The sequence below is a fragment of the Triticum aestivum genome, chromosome 5D (assembly GCF_018294505.1).
Source record: "Triticum aestivum cultivar Chinese Spring chromosome 5D, IWGSC CS RefSeq v2.1, whole genome shotgun sequence".
Lineage (NCBI taxonomy): Eukaryota > Viridiplantae > Streptophyta > Magnoliopsida > Poales > Poaceae > Triticum > Triticum aestivum.
The window spans coordinates 416,244,417-416,271,096 of NC_057808.1; the positions used below are offsets into that span (position 1 = coordinate 416,244,417).

The 26,680-nt window shown below is 44.5% G+C and overlaps 2 protein-coding genes across 19 annotated transcripts in view; one reads left to right on the top strand and one right to left on the bottom strand.

Moving 5' to 3' along the window:
• Positions 1-26,680, top strand: part of LOC123122256 (MAGE-like protein 2) — a 143,231-nt gene that overhangs the window by 11,998 nt on the left and 104,553 nt on the right. For 4 of the 18 annotated variants that reach the window (XM_044542413.1, XM_044542412.1, XM_044542415.1 and 1 more), the window contains exons 6-10: positions 6,909-7,478; positions 7,796-8,091; positions 8,332-8,484; positions 22,189-22,258; positions 23,158-23,312. In XM_044542413.1, the coding sequence (XP_044398348.1) occupies positions 6,909-7,082 (174 nt within the window). In that variant the 3' untranslated portion in view covers positions 7,083-7,478; positions 7,796-8,091; positions 8,332-8,484; positions 22,189-22,258; positions 23,158-23,312. The other 14 variants (XM_044542417.1, XM_044542427.1, XM_044542420.1 and 11 more) reach the window with 11 other exon arrangements.
• On the bottom strand, positions 13,458-14,738 carry LOC123122257 (L10-interacting MYB domain-containing protein-like). Its single transcript, XM_044542432.1, has 2 exons — positions 14,227-14,738; positions 13,458-14,144 (listed from the first exon to the last, which is right to left on the bottom strand). Exons 1-2 carry the CDS (start codon positions 14,533-14,535, stop codon positions 13,560-13,562), a joined length of 894 nt encoding a protein of 297 aa, XP_044398367.1. The 5' UTR covers positions 14,536-14,738; the 3' UTR covers positions 13,458-13,559.

Here is a 26,680-nt window from a genome sequence, read left to right on the forward strand (position 1 = left end):
CCAAAACCTACTGCACAAAGGATGAGAGAAGAGAATCCTCTCCCCTCCGCACTGCAGCGACGGATCGATGGCCGGAGGCTGAGGGGAGAGGAGATTGCTCTTGTTGGCGGCTAGGGTTTCTTTCTTCTGTCAAGTGTGTTTGGATGAACTCAAGTTTGTTTTTTTGTCGAAGAAATTGTAAAGAATAAACGACTACATGTATGATGCTTGTCCAAAAGTGGAAGCACCACTTCTTTAGGTATAGTGTTGCCATGCGTAAAAGAATTTTGAAAACAAGTATGTGAGGATAAATATTGGTAGGATGGGGCACTTACATGTTTGTGCTCAAATTTGACCATGTGATATTGTCATGCGATTCTAACTTCTGCCTGGTCTGGCTCCTGTGTGTACGGTGAGGAGTACAGATCTGCTGCCTTTTGTAGTTCTGTATGCTAATGGGAAACCATAAGATGAAGGCCCTTGTGTTTTGCTGAGGTATGTGCATTAATTTTGTACTCTACATATTTAACGTCTGCTGGCTTTGATGTTGGTCTTCATTCATCTAAAAGAAATGGTAGCTGTGTTGGCACGCCTTCCATTATGTAGCACTGTCTACAAGGCGGACCTGTGTTGCACCGCTGCCGCTCAATCCATGATAGCGGATCTGTGTTGGCACGCCTTCCATTATGTAGCACTGTCTACAAGGCGGACCTGACAACCATGATAGCGGATCTGTCTTCGTACAATTGCACTTCAGTCAATGATGGCGCATCAGCCTCTACAGGCCGGATACATGACGGGACAACCATTACCTCCGCTCCCCCCATCCACTCAAAGCGTCAACGTCCTGACTTTGGTTTGTGCTTGTTTACTGCTCATTTCTCCTATGTAGATTAATTTTTTGTTTTGTTCCTTGAGATTCATATAAAAGTGCAAGGGACAACGGTAATAGATGTGGTAGTTTAGCATAGATAAATGGAATCGTATCAGATTTTGTTGATGCTTATGTTAGTAGTTTATACAATAGATTTTGTTGATGCTTATGGTTGTAGCTTATGCGATTATCTGTTTGTTGGCTTTGTGTACGCCTAGGCTTTCTGTTATGTCTACAAAAAACATAGGGCTACAGTAGCAGTATAGCCCTATCTTCAAATATTTTTCTGGGAAGCTTAATAGTCAACCCTGTGGTTGTTTTCTAGCTTAACAGGGATATTTGAGATATTGTTGATTGTTAGATTTTAGCTGTTTTTGAGCATCACTACATTAGGTTTTGTAGACTAATACATGTTTGGATTTGTTAACGAGAATATAGAACAGAAGCATGGCAGATTATTGTTTCCTTAGCCTAAGTTTTTCTGTTAAAGCTTTGAGGCAATCCTAGGACAGTTATAGGATGGAGTTCTGGTGTTCTTTTCTACAGTGCTGGTAGCAGTTTGACCTTTGGGTTTAGTGTCGCCTTGTTTTTGCTTAAAACATTACCACACATCTGTCAGCACATATTTCTACTATTGTTCTAAAGAGCTTTGAAATGGATCTCTTATGATCAACTATATTGTAAATTGTAAAAAATTGGATTCGTCAATAGTGCTTACGCCAATCTGGTCGATCTAGCTTAGGGTTTGCATGCTGCTATGTCGTATCACCGTTTCTTTTCATGCATCAGTTAATAGTTTAATAAATCTGGTTCCTGTTTCCTTTTAGTACCCTTCCGGTATTTTACTGAGAGCATGACTGATTGCCATTTTGGCATTAGTTGGATATTTGTTGTCAAGCTGCATGATAAGTTAAATAAATCACCATCTCCTCAATTGACAACTTGGGATTTTCTTATCTCAAAAAGGCCCTTATATTTATCAGTATGTATGAATATCTTTTAGTGAGTGTTACGAGAATCAGCGGTCATATCGGATCTTGATCCCTTTACAGTCTTGTTGGTCCCCCAAAAAATCTTGATTTGGCTGTCACTGCCTGCGTTCCATGTCATCTAGTGTTGTGGAAGAAATGGTCAAGAATGTTGCTTCTTCAAAAGTGGAAGCACCACTTTTTTTAGGTGCATTGTTGCCATGCATTATAAAAATGGCAGGTATGCGAGGATAAACAATGGTAGGATGTGGTTCATGCAGTTTGTGCTTAAATATTTTTTGTTTTTGAAACTGAATAGTTTGTGCAAAAATTTGCTCAATAAGCTGGTCTGTTCAACCAACTTAAATGTATTATTGCCATGCATTGTTGCCATGCATTATTTTCAATGTTTTTCATGTCATTCATGAAATTTAAATGTACCATTGGAACAATCAATTGACATTATGTTTACCTCATGTCAGGCATCAAGTTCAAGATCATATTTGTGTGAAATGCGTTGAAAGGATTTTGACAATATTGTCGTTGGTGATGTTAAGAGTCGCTGAAGAACTCATTGCGTTAGACATTGCTATTCATCCAAGACATAAAAAGCAAACGAGACCACATCAGTTGGCAGGTTTCCACTTTCTGGTTGTTTCATGAGTATTGTTCTTTGCTATGCTGGATACGGTCATGGGTGTTATTGTGGTGATCTGTTTCCTGCTAGTACATTGTTGTTTGCAAGGTTGTATATTTGTAGGTACTGAAGCAACTTTGCTCTTTGTAATGCTAGTGTGAATATAGTTTGCCCAGTTGAAGTATTTCCACTGCCCTTTACACTCGCATCACCTTTGTGTTTTTCTTTTCTTTAGAGACTCCTTTTCGGGTGTGGCGATTCGGTGCCTGAGCTCAGCTGCTCCCGAAATCGTCGCGGTCCAGTTCGGCCTTGGGATCCGAATAAATGGGCCTGTGGCGTCTGACGCGGGAGTGGAGAAAAGGGCCGTGCGGGAATATACAGTATAGAACAGTACCTCTTTGGTGGGACCAGATCGTATTGGGAAAACGGCGGACGCGGACCAGAACGTTGTCATTTATCCCGAGCCGCGGATCAGATAAGGTGTACAGGACAGTATTCTTTTTCCCTTGCGATTTGGGTGAGGTGGGCGGCGGGCCGGCGGCGCTGGGCGTGAGATGGGGTGGCGCGCATGCCTGTGGGCCGCTGAGAGTTCTCTGTTGCGGCAGCGAGGGAGATCGGCTGGGGCGGTGTGTCACGGTGGCGGGGGAGGCTGCTTGGTCGGCTGCTGTGGATTCACTTCTCAGGCTCTGTCTCAGAGGTTGCGTCTGTTGGTGATGTTCTGTGGAAGGAGGGTTTCCGGCGGGCGGGCGGCGGGCGCTGTCCAGCGGGGTTCTTCGTCGCCGATCCGCGGGTATTCTCTCGCGAGATTTTTCTTTGGTGCATCCTGATTATTTTCTTCACATTTTTGGTTCTGATGTTGAGCGTCCCTGTGCTTTATTAGGTTTTCCGCCGTTGCCCCGCTCTGCTCCGGCTTCTCCTCCACCTGCTGCACTTCCTTGCCCCGTCCAGATTAGGGAGTCACCATGTGGTGGCTCGCTATCTGCCCCCATACCGGGGCGTCGGCCATCTCGAGTTGTCCCCTCCGTTCGCCGTCCGAATCGTGCCAGGCCTTTCTCCTCCATGTGCGCCATCTCCTGACGAACTCCACCTCAGATTCAGTCTGAACCCGTGATGCCCCCTCCCAGTCCCAGCCGTCCCTCACCCCCTTGCGCCCCTACACCTGTAAGGCTTCTTCTCTCTTAATTTCTTTTGGTTCCCAGCTGTCCTATTGAAGTATTATGCATCCGTTTCTTCAAACCAAGGTCCTGTGATAAAGGGGGTTGAGGAATAGATTTAATACAAATTAAGGAGATTGAGAATTAACATAAACTTGATTTTGAGATTTGAAGAAATGTGATGGTAGTGAGATGTATCCATATTTGAGTATGCGAATTTCATTGTGAATGATCGGTTCTTATGTCCATGAGAAATAATTTTGTACAATATTTTTTGGGGGGGGGGGGGGTCATATGATGTATTTTAAAGTTATGGACTAATTTATGTGTTATGTATACGGAGTTTATGGAGTTCAGTATCCATCGGTTGACTGCTACAGGAGCAATTGGAGTGTTCCATGAACCTCTTGGCCATGCATTGTATAAATGCAATTTTGGAGTCAAGGAAAATACTTATCTCTAATCTGCAGAAAGTAACCAGTGCAAATGTTGTATACCATTGCATTTGTTTTCCTAATGAAAATATTAATTGAAACAGTTCCCATCTTCTACAGGTACAGTGCTGGGTTCCGTTGGAAGTCATCTGCAAGTGTGCCACCTCTCATGATGGATTCTTCTCATGGTGGGGATTCGGTCTGAAGGTGGAAGCATTGCTCCAGAGTCGCTCAAAGTCTCAGACTACAAAGTTTTTCATATCCATTCATTGGTCCTAATTATGTAACAAAAATACTTGAATTTGGTTTTCCGTGCTTCGACCCCTTCCACTTTGCCTCTAAACATTAGAATACTTCTACATTCTTCTTGCCTTTTTTTATTCATCTCCTTAGTTGGGTTGAAAACTCTCTTGCAGAAATTTGGCAACAAATAAATTTGAGGAAAGAATACGAACACCATTTTCGTCGTTGCACACCTGGACTCTCACGGATATCTGGGAATGAGCGCTTCCTATTCAAAATTTACTTGCAGAATCAACTGATTGGTATGTAATTTTTGCTGCAGCAATATGAGCAAATATTATATTCTTTGGGATAGTTGCTGATGTTTTTTCTTCACATGAAAAGCTTAGTAATGATGTAAGGTAGGGTTCCCATGTCACTTGTTAAATAAACAATTCAGTTTCAGCTAGACTATTCTTTGCTACATCACACTTATACTTCCACTGCCCAGACGATATGGATTATAATTGCCACTAAATTAGGCATCAAAAGTAGTTTGTGGCTAAGGTGTTAAATGTTCTTCATGCACATCAAGTTGTTCTAAATTTTGGTGGAACTAATTTTTCTAAAACAACCTTCTGACTAAGTTGTACTAAATCAGCGACACTTACTTTTGGATGGAGGGAGTACTAAACATAGTGTTTTTGCTGCTTATTGATATTGCCAATCTTTTCCATGAATGTTTCTCACTCTGGTGTCTTGGATAGTTTACCTGCTTTGCCTCAGACAAGATATACGTATAAAGAAAATTATTTCATATACTAAAAAATTGTTCCTTGTTATCCGAAATCATCTCATGTCGAAACCTATCTTTGGACTAAGCTGCAACTAACAGCTTTTATTCGGTATTAAATCAGCTATCAACAAAATAAGTAACTAAATAGTTAGGTACTCGATAATATCCGTACTACCGTATTTATTGTGCTTTTTAGTTGCCTTAGCAGTGGTATAGTTCACACGTCCATGTCCATTTTGCAGAAGGTCCATATGTTGAACTTCTTTTTAAGAATCTGCTAATGACGGTGTGTAGAACTGCGGTTTCCTTGTAAGGATTGCTTGCTGTCACTCTTTTGGCAATCTTGCTGAAGATTGGTTGCAGTGTGCCGTTATTTTATTTGTGGAGCTGTAAGGCTTGGGACTGAGGCAGGAGCATTCCCCCAAGGGAAATCAAGTTTTATTGGGAGGTCGTATGTTGTGGATGTCACCATATCGTGTATTTTCCTTCGTTGAGGTTACATTTCATTTCAGGTTATAGAATCTTATCCAAAAGGCAGTGCTGTCTTTGTGGATTTTGTTAAGCTTTGTCTTACGACACTTCATGGCAGTGTTCACTGTCAAATCCTGTAGGAAATATGTCTGACTATGTATGCACACATGTAGAGATGTGCCTATAATGAATATTTACACATGTGATTGATGTTCATTCATTTTGCAGCACTACTAGCTTCGCCACACGCACCACCTGAGAGATGGTTCTGCCTGTAGAGATGTACCTATAATGAACTACACATGAGATTGATTGTGATTCATTTTACAACAGTACTAACATAGCCACTTGCACCACCGGATGTTATCATGGTAATCTCGTAGTCATAAGGAAAAGGCGTCCTGGTGGCGAGTGTCATCGTATTTTCCTTTTCACGTGTTTTGATCACTTCATTGGTCAACGTAGGAGTGTGTGGCTGTTAATGCCTTGTATTTTTGGTTGAAAACGTGATTGGTACTTGGGACAGTTTTGATGTGAAAACACTAAGGTTAAGCAAGTGCCTTTTTTTAGCTGTATAATAAATCATGTGGTATTCATTTATGACGGGGTTGGTGCAGTTGGACGTTACTGACTTCGTGGACGGAGACGCTCAGATCGGCTCAGAAAAATGACTGAGCCGTTTGAGGCCTACCTGATCTGCATCTACAGTTGTAGCTTCCGTCGCATTCAATGCGTACCAGGTCTGGGCTTATTTTAATTCAGCATACGTGATATACGGATGAAAAACACAGGTGATGGCACAGATCTAAATGCGAGCGTATGATGCTGATTTCAGGAGCATCTGAGCCCGAGCTCAGAAATGAATATCCGCTCCTTTTCTGGGTATTCTGTGCATGATTAGAAGCAAAGAACAGCATTTGAATTTGGACCGAATGTACTGTAGGTGATATTTCTAGTGTATCTCTAGTAGCTGCTAGCTACTAGCTTTATGCATAAAGTTTCATTACTACTTGAATTGGATTGTACCAGGTGAAATACAGAGCTTGATGCCAAAAATAAAGATACCTAGTAAACCTAGGAGAAAGAATTGATGAATAAGGTGCCTATTTGTTCATCAATTACTATGCTTGTGTTAAACAATTAGTGGGTTGACTACTACATAATGGCCGCTGCATTTTATGATCATTGTAGTTCTCCACATGTAACTGTCTGTGCTTCTACTTATGATTGCCTTGTACGCATCCCACATTTTAAATGTCCACCTTGCATGGGGCTTATATGCAACATCAGCAGAAGTGCTACTTCCATTGCTGGTGCAAATTTATTTCTTCTCTCTTATATGATAATAACTAATTAGTCATCTGTTTCTGTAGGCATGTATTACCGCAGAAAAAGAAAGCCTTCCGACCCCTTCAATAATCTTTCACTTACTGCAAATACGATTCGCAGTTGGGGATGTGGCAGTGTTACCGAGGAGTGGGACAGCTTGTATGCTCAGAAGGTCCAATTGTTTACTTTCCTTTCTACTCTGCCCGAGCCCGCTCTGAGTTATGGGCCGAGTGTTAAAACTAATATGGCCAATTCTATCGAGTAAAGAGAACAGAAAAAGAGTGACATAATAGTTCTTGATTCGGATGATGATGATGAAAGCACAGGAGCACACAAATAACTGACGCCTGAGAAAAACAAACAGCTCACACCTGAGAAAAATAAACAGCTGATGCCATCAGAACAGGCTGGTGCTCTCACGAGAGGTAACCGAAATTGATGAAGTAAATGAGACAATGCATGATAGAGATCAAAACAGTCAAATTGTTCCATATAGTCCAAGTGCAACTTCAATGAATCAGTATCCTTTAGCCAGCTATCAACCATCAGCAGTTCTGTTTGAGAGAGTTATATTGCAGAAAAGACCTGAGGAGGAACGTATCCATGATCTGGCTGTACGTACGTTTCACTTGCATTTTTTTACTGAGAGTTATATTGTTGTTTTTTGTTCTACATGTTTGTAATGACAAACTAGTAGCATCAACTTTGCACTGCCTCATCAGTATCTCTAAAGGGCGCTGCGAAACTGTTATCTTTGTTTTCAATTTTTTCAATGTTCATCCATAATTATTTGACACATCTTAGTTCACAAGTACCCCTTTCTCTTGTACTGAAAATAATGGAGTATAATTGTTTGATATTTGCTGAATCTATTCCAATTCAATGCTGAAAGTTTTCATCTTCCAGCCGTAACTCTTCCTGCTCAATGTAGGTCACTACCCATAAGGAGAAAATAGCAGAAACACAAGTTTTCCCTTCACTTCCTAAGGAGAGAAAAATAAACGAAAAGTTGATCCAAATTCCCAAGTAGATGGGGATTTTGAAATTGTGCCAAGAAAAAGAAAAAGAAAAAATGAAGCAAATCCAGCAGTATTTGATTTGCCCTCAGAACCTTACAATCCTGTGGGGGAAGACGAGCCTATGGAGGAAGAAAATATACAAGAAAAGGAAAGTGATGGTCTTGAAGATTTTTGGAATGAGTACTCAGTGGCACTTGAAAGATCTAAGGTACAAATTATAATCACAGATTTATGACTTTTGTTGCTGCAGCATTTTGAAACATATCATTTTGTAATTTGATAGTTGTGCTTATAATAGCATGCTCTGTCTGCAAATTATTCAACTTGTTAAGTTTGAGAATAGATGAGCTCAGCTAAATAAGAGGAATCTGCAAACTTAATCTTCAGTAAATTGTTTATTTGGATTTATGTTGTTTGCCGTAATGATTTAGTTATATTTATTGGCCAGCTCGACACACTTGAAGAGGCAGCCAATGAGAAAGAGGTGAACAACGTCTGCAATCATGAAATACAGATTCATGAAGATCTGGGCCATGTATGCCGTGTCCGCGGTATGATTGTGAGAAGGCCTGACACAATCATTGATTATCAGTGGAGAAAGGTATGTTATTTGTTTAAGATATATGATGATGCTTCTATAACTCTGAGGCCGTTTAGCAACATATGTAGTTTTGTTTTTTCGCAGTTCTTAGCGAATATCCTTTTTAGCAACAAGCAAAGTGGCCCACAGGCACGTGTGGGATTCCCATTTGGTGTCCTGAAACTGCTTTGAAATACATTTTTTTTATTTTCGGCCCACAGGCACGTGTGGGATTCCCTCCGTTCCTTTATGTTAGGTGTATTATTTTCGGCATGGTGACCAAGGCATATAATTATAGACATGTTAGGACGAAATTACCCTTGGCAAATTTGTTGTTTAGTGGCAAGTAAATTAGTTAGTCTAGGAAAGTAAGAGATACATGCAATCGACAGAGAGATACTTTCCTTCTATTCCTACAAAGAGAGATACAGACAATCAGGAGAGAGATACTTTCCCTTTTTTGGAGGGCTAATAAGGGAATTATGAGGAATTAGAAGAAATGCACCTTACATTCTAGTATTTTATCAAATAACAAACACACCTTATATAAAGGAGCGGAGGGTTACTCAGGCAAGATTGATTGTGTTCGGTTCATAATCACTTAGTCACGTAGCCCACCTGTCATGCTCTTTTGGCTAAATTGCCACAATTGTGTCCATCACACTTTGGCCAACCAAGTAACCATATGCCATGACTCTTGATCCATGTTCCTTTGTGTGTGGGCGCCGCGCAGGGTTGGGGTGGTAGGATTTCTTGCGGTTTTGGGCGAGGCTCGCGTTGGCAGGGGAGGGATGCACGGAGCTGCCTGGCGGGCGTCTTGATTTCCAGTGGATGCTTGGGAATTGTGAAGATCTTTTTGGTTGTGTTGTGCCGTACCGTGTCCTCATCGGTGGCGGGTGCGTGTATGTCAGGTCCTAGATGATCTACGGGTTCAGAGAAGGGAATTGTATGGACGAATTTCAAGTAATTGCGAGGAAAGAGACCCCGATCTAGGGTTCTATATTACTGTCGGCTGTGCCGTATGAGTGTAGGTTTCTTCCTCAATGGAAATTATGCCAGATTCATACCCAGATCAGCCACAACCCGGCTGTTAAGTAGGTGGCCGTCTCGCAGTGGACGGAGACACAAGAAGAGTAATAGTAACGGAAAGTAAATCTAACGGTTGACAACGGGCGCAGCTTGAGGAGTCACTCTAGGCCGTTGGATACACCGAACCGTTATGTGCCGGAATTGCCACAGTGAACTGAAGGTGAATCTTCAGATATCTTGGCCTGACATTACCCCTCCTAAAGAGCCGTCGTGTCCTCACAGCGTGTTGTTGTTGGTTCTCCAAGCTTCAGTCGTGCTCCGAAAGAACGCCGGAAAGGTGTGCTTGATGAACTCTGCGTCCTCCCAAGTTGCATCCTCTGCTGTTAGATTTGTCCATGGAATCAGCCACTGTACCACTGGCACGTTTTTGCGAGGGACTTGCCTGACTTCCAAGACTTGAGCAGGTTCTGTTTTGATGGTGCCATCAGCATTCACCATTGGTAGGTGCGGGCTGGGTATGGACATGTGACCCAAATGCTTTTTTAATTGGCTTACATGGAAAACTGGGTGCATTTGCACCTTTTCTGGAAATTGCAACTTATAAGCACTGTTGCCAATTTTTCAACTCCATAGTATTTGTTGTGTAGTTTGATTGCTCCTCTGAATCCAAATGCTGCAAGCCTGTATGGTGCCATCTTCAGATATACTAAATCACCCACTTTAAATTGTCTTTCCACTCTTTTCAGATCTGCATACTTTTTCATTCTATTCTGAGCTTGCAGCAAGTTTTCTTTCAGTTGGTGCATCATATTCTGCTTGGCTGTTAAGAAGTCCTGTGCTTCTTCATTATCAGGTCCAGGTATTGCTAGTTCAGCAATCAATGGAGGAGGAAATCCATACAATGCTTGGAAAGGGCTCATTTTCAGTGCTGTATGATAGCTGGTGTTGTACCAATATTCAGCTAGTGGTAACCATGATAACCACTTCTTTGGCTCTTGTGTAGTCATACACCTTAAATAGGTCTCCAAGCACTGATTTATCCTCTCTGTTTGACCATCAGTTTGTGGATGGTAGGCTGAACTATATCTGAGTTCACTTTTGTAAGCAACAAAGATGTCTCTCCACAGTTGGCTAGTAAAGATCCTATCTCTGTCAGAGATAATGAGTGTTGGAGGACCATGAAGTTTGATAATGTTATCTACAAAAGCTTGAGCTACACTCTGAACTGTGTAAGGATGTGATAGAGGTATGAAATGGAGTACTTGGTAAATCTGTCAACTACCACTAGTATCACATCTTTTCCTTGTGAATTAGGAAGACCTATGAAATCCATAGATATATGTTGCCAGGCCATGTCAGCAACTGGTAGAGGGTCTAGAAGTCCCGGCTGTAAGAAATTTTCATGCTTTGCTCTCTGACAGATTGGACAAGTAGCTATGAACTGCTCCACAGCTTGTTTAAGACCTGGCCAATAGAAAATTCCTTTCACTCTCTGATATGTAGCCCTCATACCTGAATGTCCTCCCACAGGTGAGTTATGTAAGGCAGAAATCAATCTCTCCCTCAAATTGTTGTCATTTCCCACCAGAATTTTCCCTTTAAATCTGATAATACCAGCATGTATGGAGTAGTCAGATTTGTCCTCAGGAGATTGTACTAGCAATTTTTCCTGCAGTTTCTTTGTGGTTGGATCAGTTTGATAACTACTGAGCAATTCCTTTGCCCACTCAGGAGTAACAGTTGATATAGACATGCATTTGGGAAGTACTCTGGACAGAGCATCAGCTACTCTGTTTGTACTGCCCTTTTTATACTGAATGGTGAAGTTGAACTCCAGCAATTTCATCATTAATTTGTGTTGTATTCCTTCAGTAATCTTTTGATCAGTTATAAATTTCAAGGACTGCTGATCAGTTTTGATGATCACAGAGTTGCCCAGTAAGTAGTGTCTCCATTTCTTTAAAGCTTCTAAGGCTGTGTTTGGTTGAGCTGCAGATTCTGTAAAAGCTGCTGTGAGCTGTGAAAAAGCTGCTGTCAACATTCTGCTGTGGAAAAGCTGGATGCCGTTTGGTTGAAACAGCTGTGAAACTGTAGATTTGACTGTGAATGTTCTATGATGCCCCTTAGGCCATAGTGAAATATGTTAATTTCCTTGTTGACCGTAGAGCAGTGATACATATATGGTAGGCAACTGAACGTCCATTTTGCAAAGGAAAATTATGACAATTAAGATGACTCATAGGTAACACATATGCAATTTAACGATTATGGTTTGATGTTTCATATATCCAAACAGATAGATACACCATAATATTATTATGGAAGACGTGGAGCATAGAGAAAACACATATGGTTCACATGATGATGACCTTCATCGACATAACTAACTTATCTTGCCATGGAAAGACAAGCATCAGCTATCCTACTACGAATATTGTTCATGCTATCTTCGTTCTCCTCTTCTTCAACGGGATCCGCTTGTGTTGGTGCCACCTCCTTTCGTAGCACTGGAGGTACATACTCATCATCGGCATCACATTTATCAAAAACTTTGTCACTCAACTTGCTATCACGAATGAAATTATGCAATGCCATGCAAGCAATGATGATATGCTTCTGTGTACGAGGTGAGAAACTTGGGACCCCTTTCAAGATGCGCCATTTCTGCTTGAGTACCCCGAAAGCACGCTCAACAACATTTCGAAGGGATGAATGTGAAAAGTTAAACAACTCGTACTTCCCTTCAGGTGGACGATGACGGCGAAGACGAAATTCGGGCAGATGGTATGTACTCCCCTTAAAAGGAGCAAGGTATCCCGTTCGGTTTGGATACCCAGAGTCGACAAGATAGTATTTCCCTGAAAAAGAACACAAAGTTAGCGTCACACATAAGAATATAATTAATGATGACATCAGTTACTACATTATACCTTTGGGTGGTATAGGAAATGAAGAGAAGTGTGCTAATGCATGATTCAAGACCCTTGTATCATGTGCACAGCCCGGCCAACCCGCAACCACAAACGTAAACCTCATGTCAAAGTCACATACTGCAAGCACATTCTGAGATGTGAAACCATGTCGACATCTATGGTTAACCGCATCATCTGCAGGCACTGAAACTGGCACATGTGATCCATCTATGGCACCAATAGCGCCTTTGAAATGAGGCCAGAAACGCTCTTCCTTAATCTTTTCATGCTCATGCCTAAAAGTAGGATCTCTAGGTTTGATGTTATCTTTCGCTAACTTGCGCAAACATAACAAAACTTCCTTAAACTTTGTATGAACTGTCCAAAGTGATCGTACAAAATGGTTCTCAGCTTGAGCAAATGATTGAGGGCCTCCAACAATCCATAAGAACATGGCCAGTGACTCAATTGATGAAACATTAGTGGTTGACGTCAAACCATATGCAGAGACAAGCAAATCATGAAGTGCCATGAAAACATCATTGCCCATTCGAAACATTTTATAAAAGTATCTAGGTCGACCGTAACACTCCATGACCCATTGAAGTCCTGTTTGCTGAGGCACTCTGTATGTTTTGTTCAAGTATCGCTCAACATAGAGGTTACCTAGGTTTCCCATGATAGCAGCCTGATTCGCAAGTTCAGCTAGAAGTTTCATTCCCTCCTGTCCCTTTATGGCCACTTCTTGCATTCTTGCATCCATCTACATAACAATATAAAAATGTTAAAATATTCATGGGCATCACATAAATATGACCAGACTACACGAGCAATTATTTCTCGCAACATAAATATTGTAAAACAACACAAGCAAATATTTCTCACAACATAAATATAGTAAACAACACGAGCAAATATTTCTCACAACATAAATAAGGTAAAACAACACGAGCACATATTTCTCACAACATAAATATGGTAAACAACAGGAGTAAATATTTGTCACAACATAAATATGGTAAACCAACATAAGCAAATATGGTCCACGACAAAAGCAATTACATCCACAACGAAAGCAAATATGGTCCACAAATAACCAAATTTGGTCCACAATGAAAGCAAATATAGGTCTATAACATAAACAAATATGATTCACTACACGTGCTTCAACATCTCCTTCTCATGCTCCCTCTCCAAAAAATCAAACCTCCCTTCTTTTGTTTCAAGAACATTGAAGATTTCCCTAAACTCGGGCTTCACTATAAGAGTGAGGGTTGTGTGCATGAGAGCAGTTTTTTCCTTCACACCACATTCTTTGACCATCTTCATTACTTCTGAAATGGTGGGAACATGGTTTGTGAGAGGAGCGGATGATGCTTCAACACTTGAAGTTATCTTCTCCACTCCACTTTCTATTTTCTCGCATGTCTGCTTGTACAATCGTAAGAATGGACTCTTCTCTTCCTTCTCCTCATTTGCGTTAGAAGGTTGCTTGCGCTTCTTGCTTGGTTTTGGTTTCTTCGAAGATGCCAACTTCATTTGAGCACTACCATCGGGCTTCTCGAAAGGAACCGCATTATCATCACTTGATTCATCAGAAGATATATCTCCAGCACAAGAAGCACTAGCCCCAGTAACATGTACTTTGTCAAATATGATGTGCAAATCTTCAAGGTGCTTTGGTCCCTGTTTTTTGAACTTCATATGATTGCATTTCTTTCCTGTACTCTCTTGGCATCTCTGAAATGGATTTCAATGTACAAGTGAGATAATGCAACCATATAGAACCATGCCAAATGAAAAACAAAATGGTTAGTCCTACCTTGATATGTTCATCCCACCATTCTTTAGAGCAATCAACGGTTCTCTTCGCATCATCCCATCCAAGCCCAGTTGCTTCATTTTTCAACTCCATGAACCAAGTGTACTCATTTTTTATGGCATCCCACTTGTTTTTGAATTTATCCTTGGGATACTTCTTTCCCGTTCTAGCTTCCCATTTCTCCAAAACGTTTTCCCAACCCCTCTTGTTTAAATAACCTAATGGCCTATTCCCCTTTTCAACCTCTTCTCTCAATATTTCAATGAGTTTCTTGAGATGGGCATCATCCCACACCGCCTTCTCAGTCATACTTCAATAAAGCAATATGAGAAAAGCACGTATCAAGAATAATGCATTACATAATAGCAGCAAGTACTCAAATAGTATGTACAAGTAGCAAACATAATATCTATGTACAAGAAATTTTTGTGAATGTTGTTTGCTGTCTTTTTAGATGGCATGTCATGCAAGCTTATACATCACACAAAAAAATAGGTATATCATGTTCAGCTTCTGTACATATCATGTATACAAGCAATTAAACATTACATAAATAAAATTGTGCAAAAAATTCAAAGGAAACCTAAACAGGGAGGGTGAGGAGGAAGGAGAGGGGGAGGGAGCAGGGAATTGGGGAGGGGGCTAGGAGGATTGAGGCCGGTGAGCTGGCGCCGCCGGCCGGCCGGACGGACCTAGGCCGCCGGGAACAGGTGGGCCGGGAGGGGCGAGCAGGGAGGAGGATAGACGAAGGATGGATAAAGTGTGGAGGAGGGAGGAGGGAGGAGGGACTTGGGGGTACTAGGAGTGGCCGGTGCGCCGGCGAGGATGGCCGGCCGGAGCTAGGCCGCCGGTAACAGCAAGGGGAGGGAGGAGCATGGAGGAGGGAGGAGGTTGTAGAAATTTTACCTTGGAACGGAGCGGGCGGCAGCGGAGGTTCGCCGGAGCAGGCGGCGGCGGAGGATGGCCGGAGCAGGCGGTGGCGGAGGATCGCCGGCGGCGTTGGCGGGCGGTGGCGGCGGCCAACCCTAGATCGATCTGTTGCTTCGTTCCTGGCGAGAGTTGAGAAGAAGAGATTGAACAGGTATGACTTGGGAGTGGCATTGGTGGGTAAATACCATCAATTATTATGGGGACAGCTGAAAGTGGTTGGTTTAGAAGCTGTAAAAGTTGGGGGTACCTCAGCTGTGAAATTTATACTACGTAAAAGCTACAGATTATTAGAAGCTACTTCGATAATTTATCCCTTTGGTTAGCTTTTAGCTTCTAAAAAGCAGAAGTTGGGACAATCTGTCCAACCAAACACAGCCTAAGATTGCTAGTGCTTCTTTCTCATAAGTAGATAGGGCAGCATTTCTTAGACAGAGTGAAGAACTGTAGTATGCCAATGGTCTGCCCTCTTGCATAAGCACAACACCAATGCCATAGCCTGAAGCATCAGTTTCTAATGTAAAAGGGACATTGAAATTGGGCAGGGCCAGTACTGGAGCTGTTACCAAAGCTTGTTGTAATTTTCTGAAAGCCTTATCTTGCTCTGCTGTCCACAGAAATTTTCCTTTCTTAAGAGCATCATGTAATGGCCTGCAAATTGTTCCATAATCTTTGATGAACCTTCTGTAGTAACCAGCTAGGCCCAAGAAACTTCTTAACTTAGTGATATCAGTGGGTGTAGGCCAGTCCACAATTGCTTTAATCTTGCTGGGTTCAGTAGCTAATCCTTCACCAGAAACTACATGTCCCAAATATTCCACCGGAGAAACTGCAAAAGCACACTTGGACATTTTTGCAAACAGCTGGTTTTCTCTCAAGATTTGCAGTACTTGTTTTAAATGTTCCACATGCTCTTCACTTGTATTGCTGAACACTAGGATATCATCAAAGAATACCAGTACAAACTTCCTGTTGTACTTAGCAAACAAGAGGTTCATGAGAGCTTGGAATGTTGCTGGTGCATTAGATAATCCAAAGGGCATCACCAAATATTCATAGTGCCCCAAAAAAGTTCTGAATGCAGTTTTATGAATGTCTGCAGGGTCCATTCTTATCTGCTGATATCCTGACCTTAAGTCAATTTTTGAAAAAATCTTTGCTCCATGCAACTCATCCAGTAGGTCCTCAATTACTGGTATAGGGAATTTGTCCTTCACTGTTACAGTGTTCAGCCTTCTAAAATCAGTACAGAGCCTCATAGTACTGTCTTTCTTTTTAACTAGAAGAACAAGAGCTGCATATGGACTCTGACTATTTCTTATGAGCTTATTATCCAGTAGGTGTTTGATCTGCTTCTCCATTTCTTCCTTTTGGTGATGAGGAACTCTATAAGGCCTTACATGAGGTGGATCAACTCCTGGCATCAAGGGGATTTTATGATCCAATTCTCTCTTGGGAGGTAATGTTGTTGGTTCTGCAAAAACATCCTTGTATTCCTGTAACAAGTTGTTTATTGCAGCTGGAATACAGTGCCTTTCAGGAGTTTGAGCCACTATGTTGTGAATTTGAAGAAGAAAAGTTTCCACACCCTTGTCCAACAGCTTAGTGACTTGTTCTGCTGGTATTTCCAAGATTTCCTCACTGGGGTTGTAAACTGCAGTTGTGACTGTTGTTTTGCCTTGGATAGTGAAGCTGAACTGATTGTGTGGCACATCAAAAGCCACAGGACTGACCAATGAAAACCAATCATACCCTAGAATCATATCATGACTAGGGAGGTTGAGAATTCTGAAAGAGTGTTCCAACTTCAGTTTGGCTAGTTGAAAAACACAATTTGGAACTACAGCAGCAGAAAGCAGTAAACCCCCTCCAGCTACAGAAACCTTTCTGGGTCTAACAGGGAGGAATTGACAGTTGGATTTAATAGCAAACTGTTCACTGATGAAAGAGATTGAACTTCCTGTATCCAGCAGTGCTACTGCCCTTTTTCCATTTACATGCACAATTACAGTAGGAGAATGCACAGCAAGTTGCTGGCCCATAGCATGGGCAGAGACAAACATTGCTTGCTCCTGTTGTTCTGTCCCTTCTTCCACTACTTCTTGTTGATCAGGGTCTGTTTCTTCTGGACCAGATTCTTCCATTTCTTGTTGTAACATGTGCACATTAGGAACTAGAGTGCATTTATGGGCATGGAACCATTTATCACCACATCTCCAACATTCCCCAGCTTTTCTGCTTTTCTGATTTTGGCTATTAATATGTTCAGTGTTCTTTGTGGCAGTAGTTGTTGGAACTGCTACAGTGTTGATTACTTGTTTGCCAGCTGCAGGTGTTACAGTTTTCTGCCAGTAGTTATTGTAAGGTACTGTGGACTTCTTGACCTGTGTCACAGGAGGAGGGTGACAAGGTTCAATCTCCTTTGCCAAACAGTACGCATCAGTCAGAGAAGTGGGTCGAAGAAGTCTCAGTTGGTATTTAATTCCATCTCTCCTCCCATTCACATAGCACTTAATAAACCAGGGTTCAGACAGTGTAGGATTTTCCTCCTGCAGTTCAGCCATTAAGTCCTCAAATAACTTGGTGTACTCAGATATTGAAGTGCTGCCTTGTTTAAGAGAAGTGGATTTTTCAGTGAGATCATAAGAGCCTTGTGCAGAAAATCTCTTGATGATTTCTTTTCCAAATTCTTGCCATGACAATTGTTTCTTGAGTAAACCAGATCTTCTCAACCATACATCAGCCTCTCCAGTTATGTACATCTGGGAAAGTGAGACCTTGTACTCTTCAGGTGCTGCTGCCATTTGGAAATACTTGTTACACTGTCTAATCCAACCCACAGGATCTTCACCAGAGAATCTAGGAAAATCCATCCTTGGACCTTTTGTCATTGCTTTCATGAATTGAGCCTGCATATCCTGCTCATAAGTTCTGAAGTAACCCTGCCATAACTGTCTGTCCCGAGCTGGTTGCTGATACTGTTGGAAAGCAGGAGTGTGACCCCCCCTTCTCTGTGTTACCAGTGTTCCAATAGCACTTGTTGTCTCCAAGTTAGCTTGAGCTCCAAACCCAGGTGGTGGTGCAGTTATGGCAGTTCTGATCTGAGGTAGTTGTTGCATATGTAGTTCTTCCATTTGTCTGGTCTTTTCCTTTTCTACTTCTAATTGTTGTCTCAGCTGTGCAGTTCTGCTAGGTGGTCTGTCCTGCTGTTGCTGTTGCAGCGTTGGGGATCTAACAACAGTGTCATCTCCAGTTTGTTGCTCAGTTCTAGTGCCCGACCCCGATGGAGCCACCAATTTCTGCAAGACTGAACTCATTGTGGATAGTTGTTTGCCCAGATCTAACACAGCTCTTTCAATTCCTCCAACTTGCAGAGCTATTTCACCTTGTTTGGAACTGATCGACTGAACATCTTCTTGTAATTTGGACACATCTGTTCGCATGGCTGCATTTTCCTGTTGAACTGCACCAAACTCGTCGCGGATCGAGAGGACTTCCTGCCACTCGGCTTCATCGACTGCCTTCGAGCGCCCCATCTCCTTGATCCAGAGAAGAGAGGGGGAATTTTACCACCGTAGATGCGGCAACCAGCCTCTCTGCCCCAAATCCTGCCGCCGCCAAAGCTCCACGCCTCCTAAGGTGCACGGATCAGCGAAGGACGTGGAATTTTACCTTGCTGGAAGTGATCCAACACAACCACTCCTGCTCTACTGATCTGCACCCGAATGATCACTGCCGCCTGCGCCGCCCTGGATCCGCCGCCGCCTGACGTCGCAGTGAGGGAACACCGTCACTGCTCACGCCGATCGCCGCCCGCCATCACCACACAACACAGGGAGGGAATTGGGTGGGTGCTCTTGCCTCTCTGGAAAAAAAAATTGAGATCAGATCGGAAGCTACCGAGGAACCACTGCTCTGAATACCAATTTGTCAGGTCCTAGATGATCTACGGGTTCAGAGAAGGGAATTGTATGGACGAATTTCAAGTAATTGCGAGGAAAGAGACCCCGATCTAGGGTTCTATATTACTGTCGGCTGTGCCGTATGAGTGTAGGTTTCTTCCTCAATGGAAATTATGCCAGATTCATACCCAGATCAGCCACAACCCGGCTGTTAAGTAGGTGGCCGTCTCGCAGTGGACGGAGACACAAGAGTAACAGTAACGGAAAGTAAATCTAACGGTTGACGACGGGCGCATCTTGAGGAGTCACTCTAGGCCGTTGGATGCACCGAACCGTTATGTGCCGGAATTGCCACAGTGAACTGAAGGTGAATCTTCAGATATCTTGGCCTGACAGTGTACCCGCCGCCCGTGGCAGACAGTAGGGGACCTCTCCGTCCAACCGCGCCGCCGGCGAGGAAGGAGGAAATGGCGAGGAGTCATTTTTTTGGAATGGGGCATGGGAGGATTCGAGCGGAGGAGGAAGATGGGGAGATGATGAGCCTTAATGGTGATTGTGTTTGAGGTTGGTAGTCGGCCTCTTAATTGTGTTAGATGTACATTATGGAGGCCCAGTCAGGAAAGCTTACTGAGAGCCACTGTTGTCTGACGGGCCGGCGCACATAGAGGGCCCCTCTAGGAGACGGAGAGGGAGATGGCGGTGGTGGCAGGTGCAGCGTGGTATCGTATTCGCGGTCAGCGGTGGTGAGAGCGCGCCACATAGGAGGATGGTTGGGAGGCGCAGCGACAGGCAGCGTCGTGGCGCATGGCCGCACCTGCACCACGGGTGAAACAACAGCCGCTAGGGAGCTGAGGCAAGCCGCAATCGTCCCTTAGTTTATGTATACTTCTCTTGTCAGCTGTCACTGTAATTGTCAATAGAAATTCCAATTTTGGTTGCTAAACCCGCAGGTTAGCACAGTAGGCCGAAAAACGTTGTATCGGCCGCTTTGTCTCTTCTAAGAAAATGATGCATCTTTCCATGTTTATTCTAGAAAGAACAAAAGTAGGAGATGCTAGCTCTGTAAAATTATTCTCAGATGGTGCGACAGTGCGACTGCTCCGTACAAATGTGCAACTCAAGCAGAAATGTTGGGTGTGCGTTAGTTCAGAGGAAATTATTTGGCCATGAGCCTAAAAACAAGAACCTATTTGACCATCAATTTGACCTTGAAATGTTTTTCAAATTTATCCATGAATTTGAATTGGATTGGATTAGATTGCATGACATATTAGTTAAATGGATGTTTGGTTTGTCTACACAAAGACCGGTATGTTTGATTCATGTCATTGCCATATCATCCTTACAGTTCCCCTGTCAGTTTACCATTGTGATTATATTAGTGTATTTTCCTTGGCATTTACGGCAATGTCCCTCAATGTATCCATGAAATGCTTGTTTTATTTGCGTGTTTAATATGTTTTTGGGAGTCTATTTCTGCTCAGATACGCTTAAGATACTGTTCCTCTATGCATAGGATACAATGCTTATAATATATAGCTGTTTAGCTGCTAACTCATCACACTAGTGTGTGGTTTCGCAGATTCACACGGTAATCATTTTGTACAACTACTCTGGCCATGAGTAATGTTAATGTAACATATAATGGATCTTTCCATTTTATGGCTTCTCCTTACGTTTTCAACCCCAGTCTCTCGAATCGTCGGCGCTTAATAGAAAAATCACTGTGCTAGTCAATGTAGGTTATGAGGAATGGCCTGACATGAATGAGCCTACCCAGACTTATCTTGTGTAACTTCACAGTTGAAGTAGTAATAATTGCAGCAGGTTTTTGATGTTCACCTAGTTTCTTGACCTCGATTCTTTGTGCAATCCTCTGGTTATTCGAATATGCCTTAATGCATTATAGTAGACACTCTAATTTAGCTGTTGGATTCTTTCTGCACCGAGCTATTTTCCCATCATGCCTTATCTGGATGCCTCTAATGTATTCTCCACTCTGGTCATGTCATGCGCTTATTTCAACATAAATTGAACATTGTTTGGCAATCTATTTATTTTGTATGAACAAGACATCATGCTGGATACTTTGTATGAAGGCCAATGGCTGTCCACAGTTAAACATAGTAGCTTTGAAGACCTGCAGATTTAGTGTGTGCATCTTTTAATTTGCAATGGTAAACAATAGGACCCTCATTAGTACTGGTATGCTATCTTGGCAGTTAGTACAGCCAGTAAACTGTTGTTTGTTTTGCCATTCAGATTTGACTACGTAGAACTAGGACCCTTTTGTATGGAATTTCTGGATCAAATCAAAACAGTCTTTCTACATCTAAGGACCATGTTGACATGTAGTTCGGATAGTCCAATGCTTACCTTCTTTAGCCTGCATATAATTGCATGGCGATACATTTAGTTATATCTCTGGCTCAAGAGAAGGGCTGGGCGACCCTAACTAGACCAGTGTCAAGATGCCATCGGGGCTAGCATCGTCAGACCAAGTCGGCGTTCTTGCTTGCAAAGGCTTGAGAGAAGAGGTTGGTAAAGAACACGACGTTGCCTTGACGATGCACATGGATCCATGCTGACGGACAACACAAATAACCAGCCCGTCGTCCATAAAAAAATGGGGACGAGAACTTCCAGGCACCTCAACAACGCTGCAACAGGCATCATCGAGACGGGATTGGAGCCGGCGGACTTTTATTCGAGATGACACCGCCATCAGGGTAGGAACGACGGTGCTGTGAGACCAAAACCTAGTGCACAAAGGACAAGAAAGAGAATCCTTTCCCCTCCGCGCCGCAGTGACGGATCGTCGGTCGGAGGCTGAGGGGGGAGGAGATTGCTCTTGTTGGCAGCTAGGGTTTGTTTCTTCTGTTAAGTGTGTTTGGATGAACTCAAGTTTGTTTTTCTGTCGAAGAAATTGTAAAGAATAAACGACTTCATGTATGATGCTGGTCCAAAAGTGGAAGCACCGCTTCTTTAGGTGTAGTGTTGCCATACATAAAAGATTGAAAAAAACAAGATAAATATTGGTAGGATGTTTGTGCTCAAATTTGACCATGTGATATTGTGATGCCATTCTAACTTCTGCCTGGTCTGACTCCTGTCTGTACGGTGAGGAGTGCAGATCTGCTGCCTTTTGCAGTTCTGTATGCTAATGGGAAACCATAAGATGAAGGCCGTTGTGTTTCGCTGAGGTATGTGCATTAATCTTGACTTCCTGACTTTGGTTTGTGCTTGTTTACTGCTCACTTCTCTGCCTATGTAGATTACTTGTTTGTTTTGTTCCTTGAGATTCATATAAAAGTATAAGGGACAACGGTAATAAATGTGGTAGTTTAGCATAGATAAATGGAATCGTATCTGATTTTGTTGATGCTTATGTTAGTAGTTAATACAATAGATTTTTTTGATGCTTATGGTTGTAGCTTATGCAATTGTCTGTTTGTAGGCTTTGTGTACGCCTGGCTTTCTGTTATGTCTACAAAAAACATAGGGCTACAGTAGCAGTATAGCCCAATCTTCAAATATATTTTGTGGGAAGCTTAATAGTCAATTCTGTGGTTGTTTTCTAGCTTAACAGGGGTATTTGAGATATTGTTTTGTAGACTAATACATGTTTGGATTTGTTAACGCCAATCTAGAACAGAAGCATGACAGATTGACAGATTATTGTTTCCTGCTTCTCCAAAAGTGGAAGCACCACTTTTTTTAGATGCATTGTTGCCATGCATTATAAAAATGGCAGGTATGCGAGGATAAACAATAGTAGGATGTGGTTCATGCAGTTTGTGCTCAATTTTTTTTTTCTTTTTGAAATGGAATAGTTTGTGTAAATATTTGATCAATAAGCTTGTCTTTTCAACCAACGGTTGGATGTTTTGCCTTTTTGTGCGAATTTATAGTCTACTTTTCTATCTCTCCCATGTTGTGCTTTTAGTATAAATAGATACATAGATGATGTGGCCTGGCAATATTGCGCAGGACATGGGTTTAGTAACAAATATGGAACTTTGGCTTATCATTATTTTCAATGTTTTTCATGGCATTCATGAAATTTAAATGCATCATTGGAATTGAGTTTACCTCATGTCAGGCACCAAGTTCAAGATCATATTTGTGTGAAATGCGTTGAAAGGATTCTGACAATATTGTCGTTGGTGATGTTAAGAGTCGCTGAAGAACTAATTGCGTTAGACATTGCTATTCATCCAAGACATGAAAAGCAAATGAGACCACATCAGTTGGCAGGTTTCCACTTTCTGGTTGTTTCATGAGTATTGTTCTTTGCTATCTTGGATACAGTCATGGGTGTTATTGTGGTGATTTGTTTCCTGCTAGTACATTGTTGTTTGCAAGCTTGTATATTTGTAGGTATTGAAGCAACTTTGTTCTTTGTAATGCTATTGTGAATATAGTTTGCCCAGTTGAAGTATCTCCACTGCCCTTTACACTCACATCACCTTTGTGTTATTCTTTTCTTTAGAGACTCCTTTTCTGGGTATTCTGTGCATGATTAGAAGCAAAGAACAACATTTGAATTTGGACTGAATTTACTGTAGGTGATATTTCTAGTGTATCTCTAGTGGCTACTAGCTTTATGCATAAAGTTTCATTACTACTTGAATTGGATTGTACCAGGTGAAATACAGAGCTCGATGCCAAAAATAAAGATACCTAGTAAACCTAGGAGAAAGAATTGACAAATAAGGTGCCTATTTGTTCATCAATTACTATGCTTGTGTTAAACAATTAGTGGGTTGACTACTACATAATGGCCGCTGCATTTTATGATCATTATAGTTCTCCACATGTAACTGTTTGTGCTTCTACCTATGATTTCCTTGTACGCATGCCACATTTTTCTTGTCCACCTTGCATGGTGTTATGACCGGCGTCACTTATAGCCGGAGGAGGCCTAATGGGCGCGTTTAGTTAGGGGCTTAGCCCAAATTATCTTATTTTTATTAGCATCAAGATTATATAAACAGTTGTAAGACACCCCTTTGGAATTAAGCAGTAAGACATATTCTATTGCCAACCCTAGCTGCCTCCTTTCTCATCGCCGCCGCCTCCTCTCCCGTGCGTGACGGCGCCCTCACGCCGACCGCTGCGCTCATGCCGTCTCCATTCTCCCTCCTTCCCGTACAATCTCCACCCAAGACCCGGTAGGGCCCTAGCTCCTACCAATTTGGTATCAGGTAGCTTCGGTTCGGTCATGTCTTCGCCGCCGCCCACCCCAACCCTCCCGATCGACCGACACCACCTCCCTGATGGCCACCACGCCCGGCGCCCCGCCTTTAACAGTGCCGGTCACCTCTGCCGCGCCGGTTCCCGTCGTCCTCACCCCGGAGGAAATCACCGGGGCGATCCGCGACCTCGCCACCGCGGTCCAGGGGATCCGCCTCTACCTGGCCGGCCCCTACGGGCCGCCGCAGGCTGCGCCACCAGCCGCCGCCACCGGGCCGATGCTGCTGCCGTGGCAGCCGCCGCACTCGGCGGCCTCCGCCGTGCTCGCCGGGCCGCTGCAGCTGCCGTCGCCACCACCCGCCACCGGGCCGCGGCAGCCGACGTCGCAGCTGCCGTCGCCACCACCCACCACTTTCCGGCCGGGCCCTACCTCGGTGACGGGGGTCCCTATTCACCAGGTCCGGTTCCCCCCTTCGCCGTCGCCACTACCGGCCTGGGTGACCGGGACTTCGTAGCCGGTATATACGACGGCCTCGGCGCCGCCGCACGTCGAGTCGCCACTGGCGCCACCCCCGCAGTACAGCGGGCCCTCTAGCTTCGCCGGTCCCTACGCCAGCCCCGACCCCTTCACTGCTCCGCGTCGATGAGCCGTACCACCACAATGGCCATACGCACATGCCGCCGCGCTTCGCCACCTACGACGGCACCGAGGACCCCCTCAACTGGCTTAATTAGTGTGAGCAGTTCTTCCGGGGGCAACGCACGCTCGCGTCGGACCGCACCTAGCTCGCCTCATATCACCTCCGAGGCGCCGCACAGGCGTGGTATTACGCTCTCGAGCAGGACGAGGGCGGCAATGCCCCCATGGGAGCGTTTTCGCGAGCTCTGCCTCCTTCGCTTCGGGTCGCCGATACGCGGGAGCCGGCTGGCGGAGCTAGGCAGCCTCCCCTTCACCTCCACGGTGCAGGACTTCGCCGATCGCTTCCAGGCCCTAGCGTGCCACGCGCCCGGCGTGACGGCTCGTCAGCGGGCCGGGCTCTTCGTCGATGGTCTGCCGGATCATATCCGCGTGGACGTGGAGCTTCGAGGACCCCAGGACCTCCAGACGGCCATGTACTACGCCCGCGCCTTCGAGCGCCACGCGCAGGCCTTGTAGCAGGCGTCACCGTCTCGGGGCGCACGACAGCCAACCAGGCCGCCCCCACACCACATGTGCCGGGCCGTCCGCCCTCGGCCGCTCCAGCGACTACCACTCCGGCCGCAACGCGGCCCTTTCGCTGGCTCACCCCGGCCGAGCAGCTCGAGCGCCGTCGCCAGGGGCTTTGCTATAACTGCGACGAGCCCTACGTGCCGGGCCACGTATGCCTGCGCCTCTTCTACTTGGAGGCAGCCGACTACGTCGAGGAGGACACAACCGTCAACGGGCTCGGCGACTTGCCCGCCCCAGTTGCTACGAAGGTCGCACCGGCGCCTGCTCCAGTGACAACTCTCGTGGTCTCCCTCCATGCGCTTGCGGGCATCCGAGACGAGCGGACTATGCTTTTGCCGGTGATGATCAACGGCGAGCGCCTGGTGGCCCTTCTAGATATGGGCTCCACACATAACTTCCTGCCCGAGGCGACCATGCGCTGCTTAGCGCTCCAGCCGACGGGCGGGGAGCAACTCCGGGTCACCGTGGCTAGCGGCGACCGCCTCCGGTGCCATGGGCTGGCGCGGAACGTGCCCATCACCATCGGCGACGAGCACTTCACCATCACGTGCGCCGGCATCGACTTGGGCTGCTTCGACTTCATCCTCGGCGTCGACTTCTTGAGGACCCTCGGTCCCATCCTCTGGGACTTCGACGCCATGACGATGACCTTCTGGCGCCTGGGTCACCGCGTCCGGTGGGAGGGCGTGGGTGGCGCCTCACCAGCGACGCCGCAACTGTAGCTGGCCGCGACTGCTGCAGGCCCAAGCACCCTCTGTTGGATCATCTTTTGCAGCAGCACCGCGACCTCTTCGACGAACCTCAGGGCCTTCTGCCAACCCGGGTGTATGACCACCGCTTTCATCTCCTGCCGGGCACGGCGCCTGTTGCGGTGTGCCCCTACCGCTACCCCGAGCTACAGAAGGACGAGCTGGAGCGGCAGTGCGCGCTCATGCTCGCCTTGGGCATCATCCGGATCTCTACGCCGTTTTCGGCGCCGGTCCTCCTCGTCCGCAAGTTGGACGGCACGGGGCGCTTCTGCATCGACTGCCGTGCCCTTAACGCCCAGACGCTCAAGGACAATTTTCCTATTCCGGTCGTCGGCGAGCTCCTGGACGAGCTACATGGGGCGCGCTTCTTCACCAAGCTTGACCTCTGTTCGGGCTACCACCAGGTGCGAATGCACCCGGACGATGTCGCGAAGACGGCGTTTCAGACTCATCACGGCCACTTCGAGTTA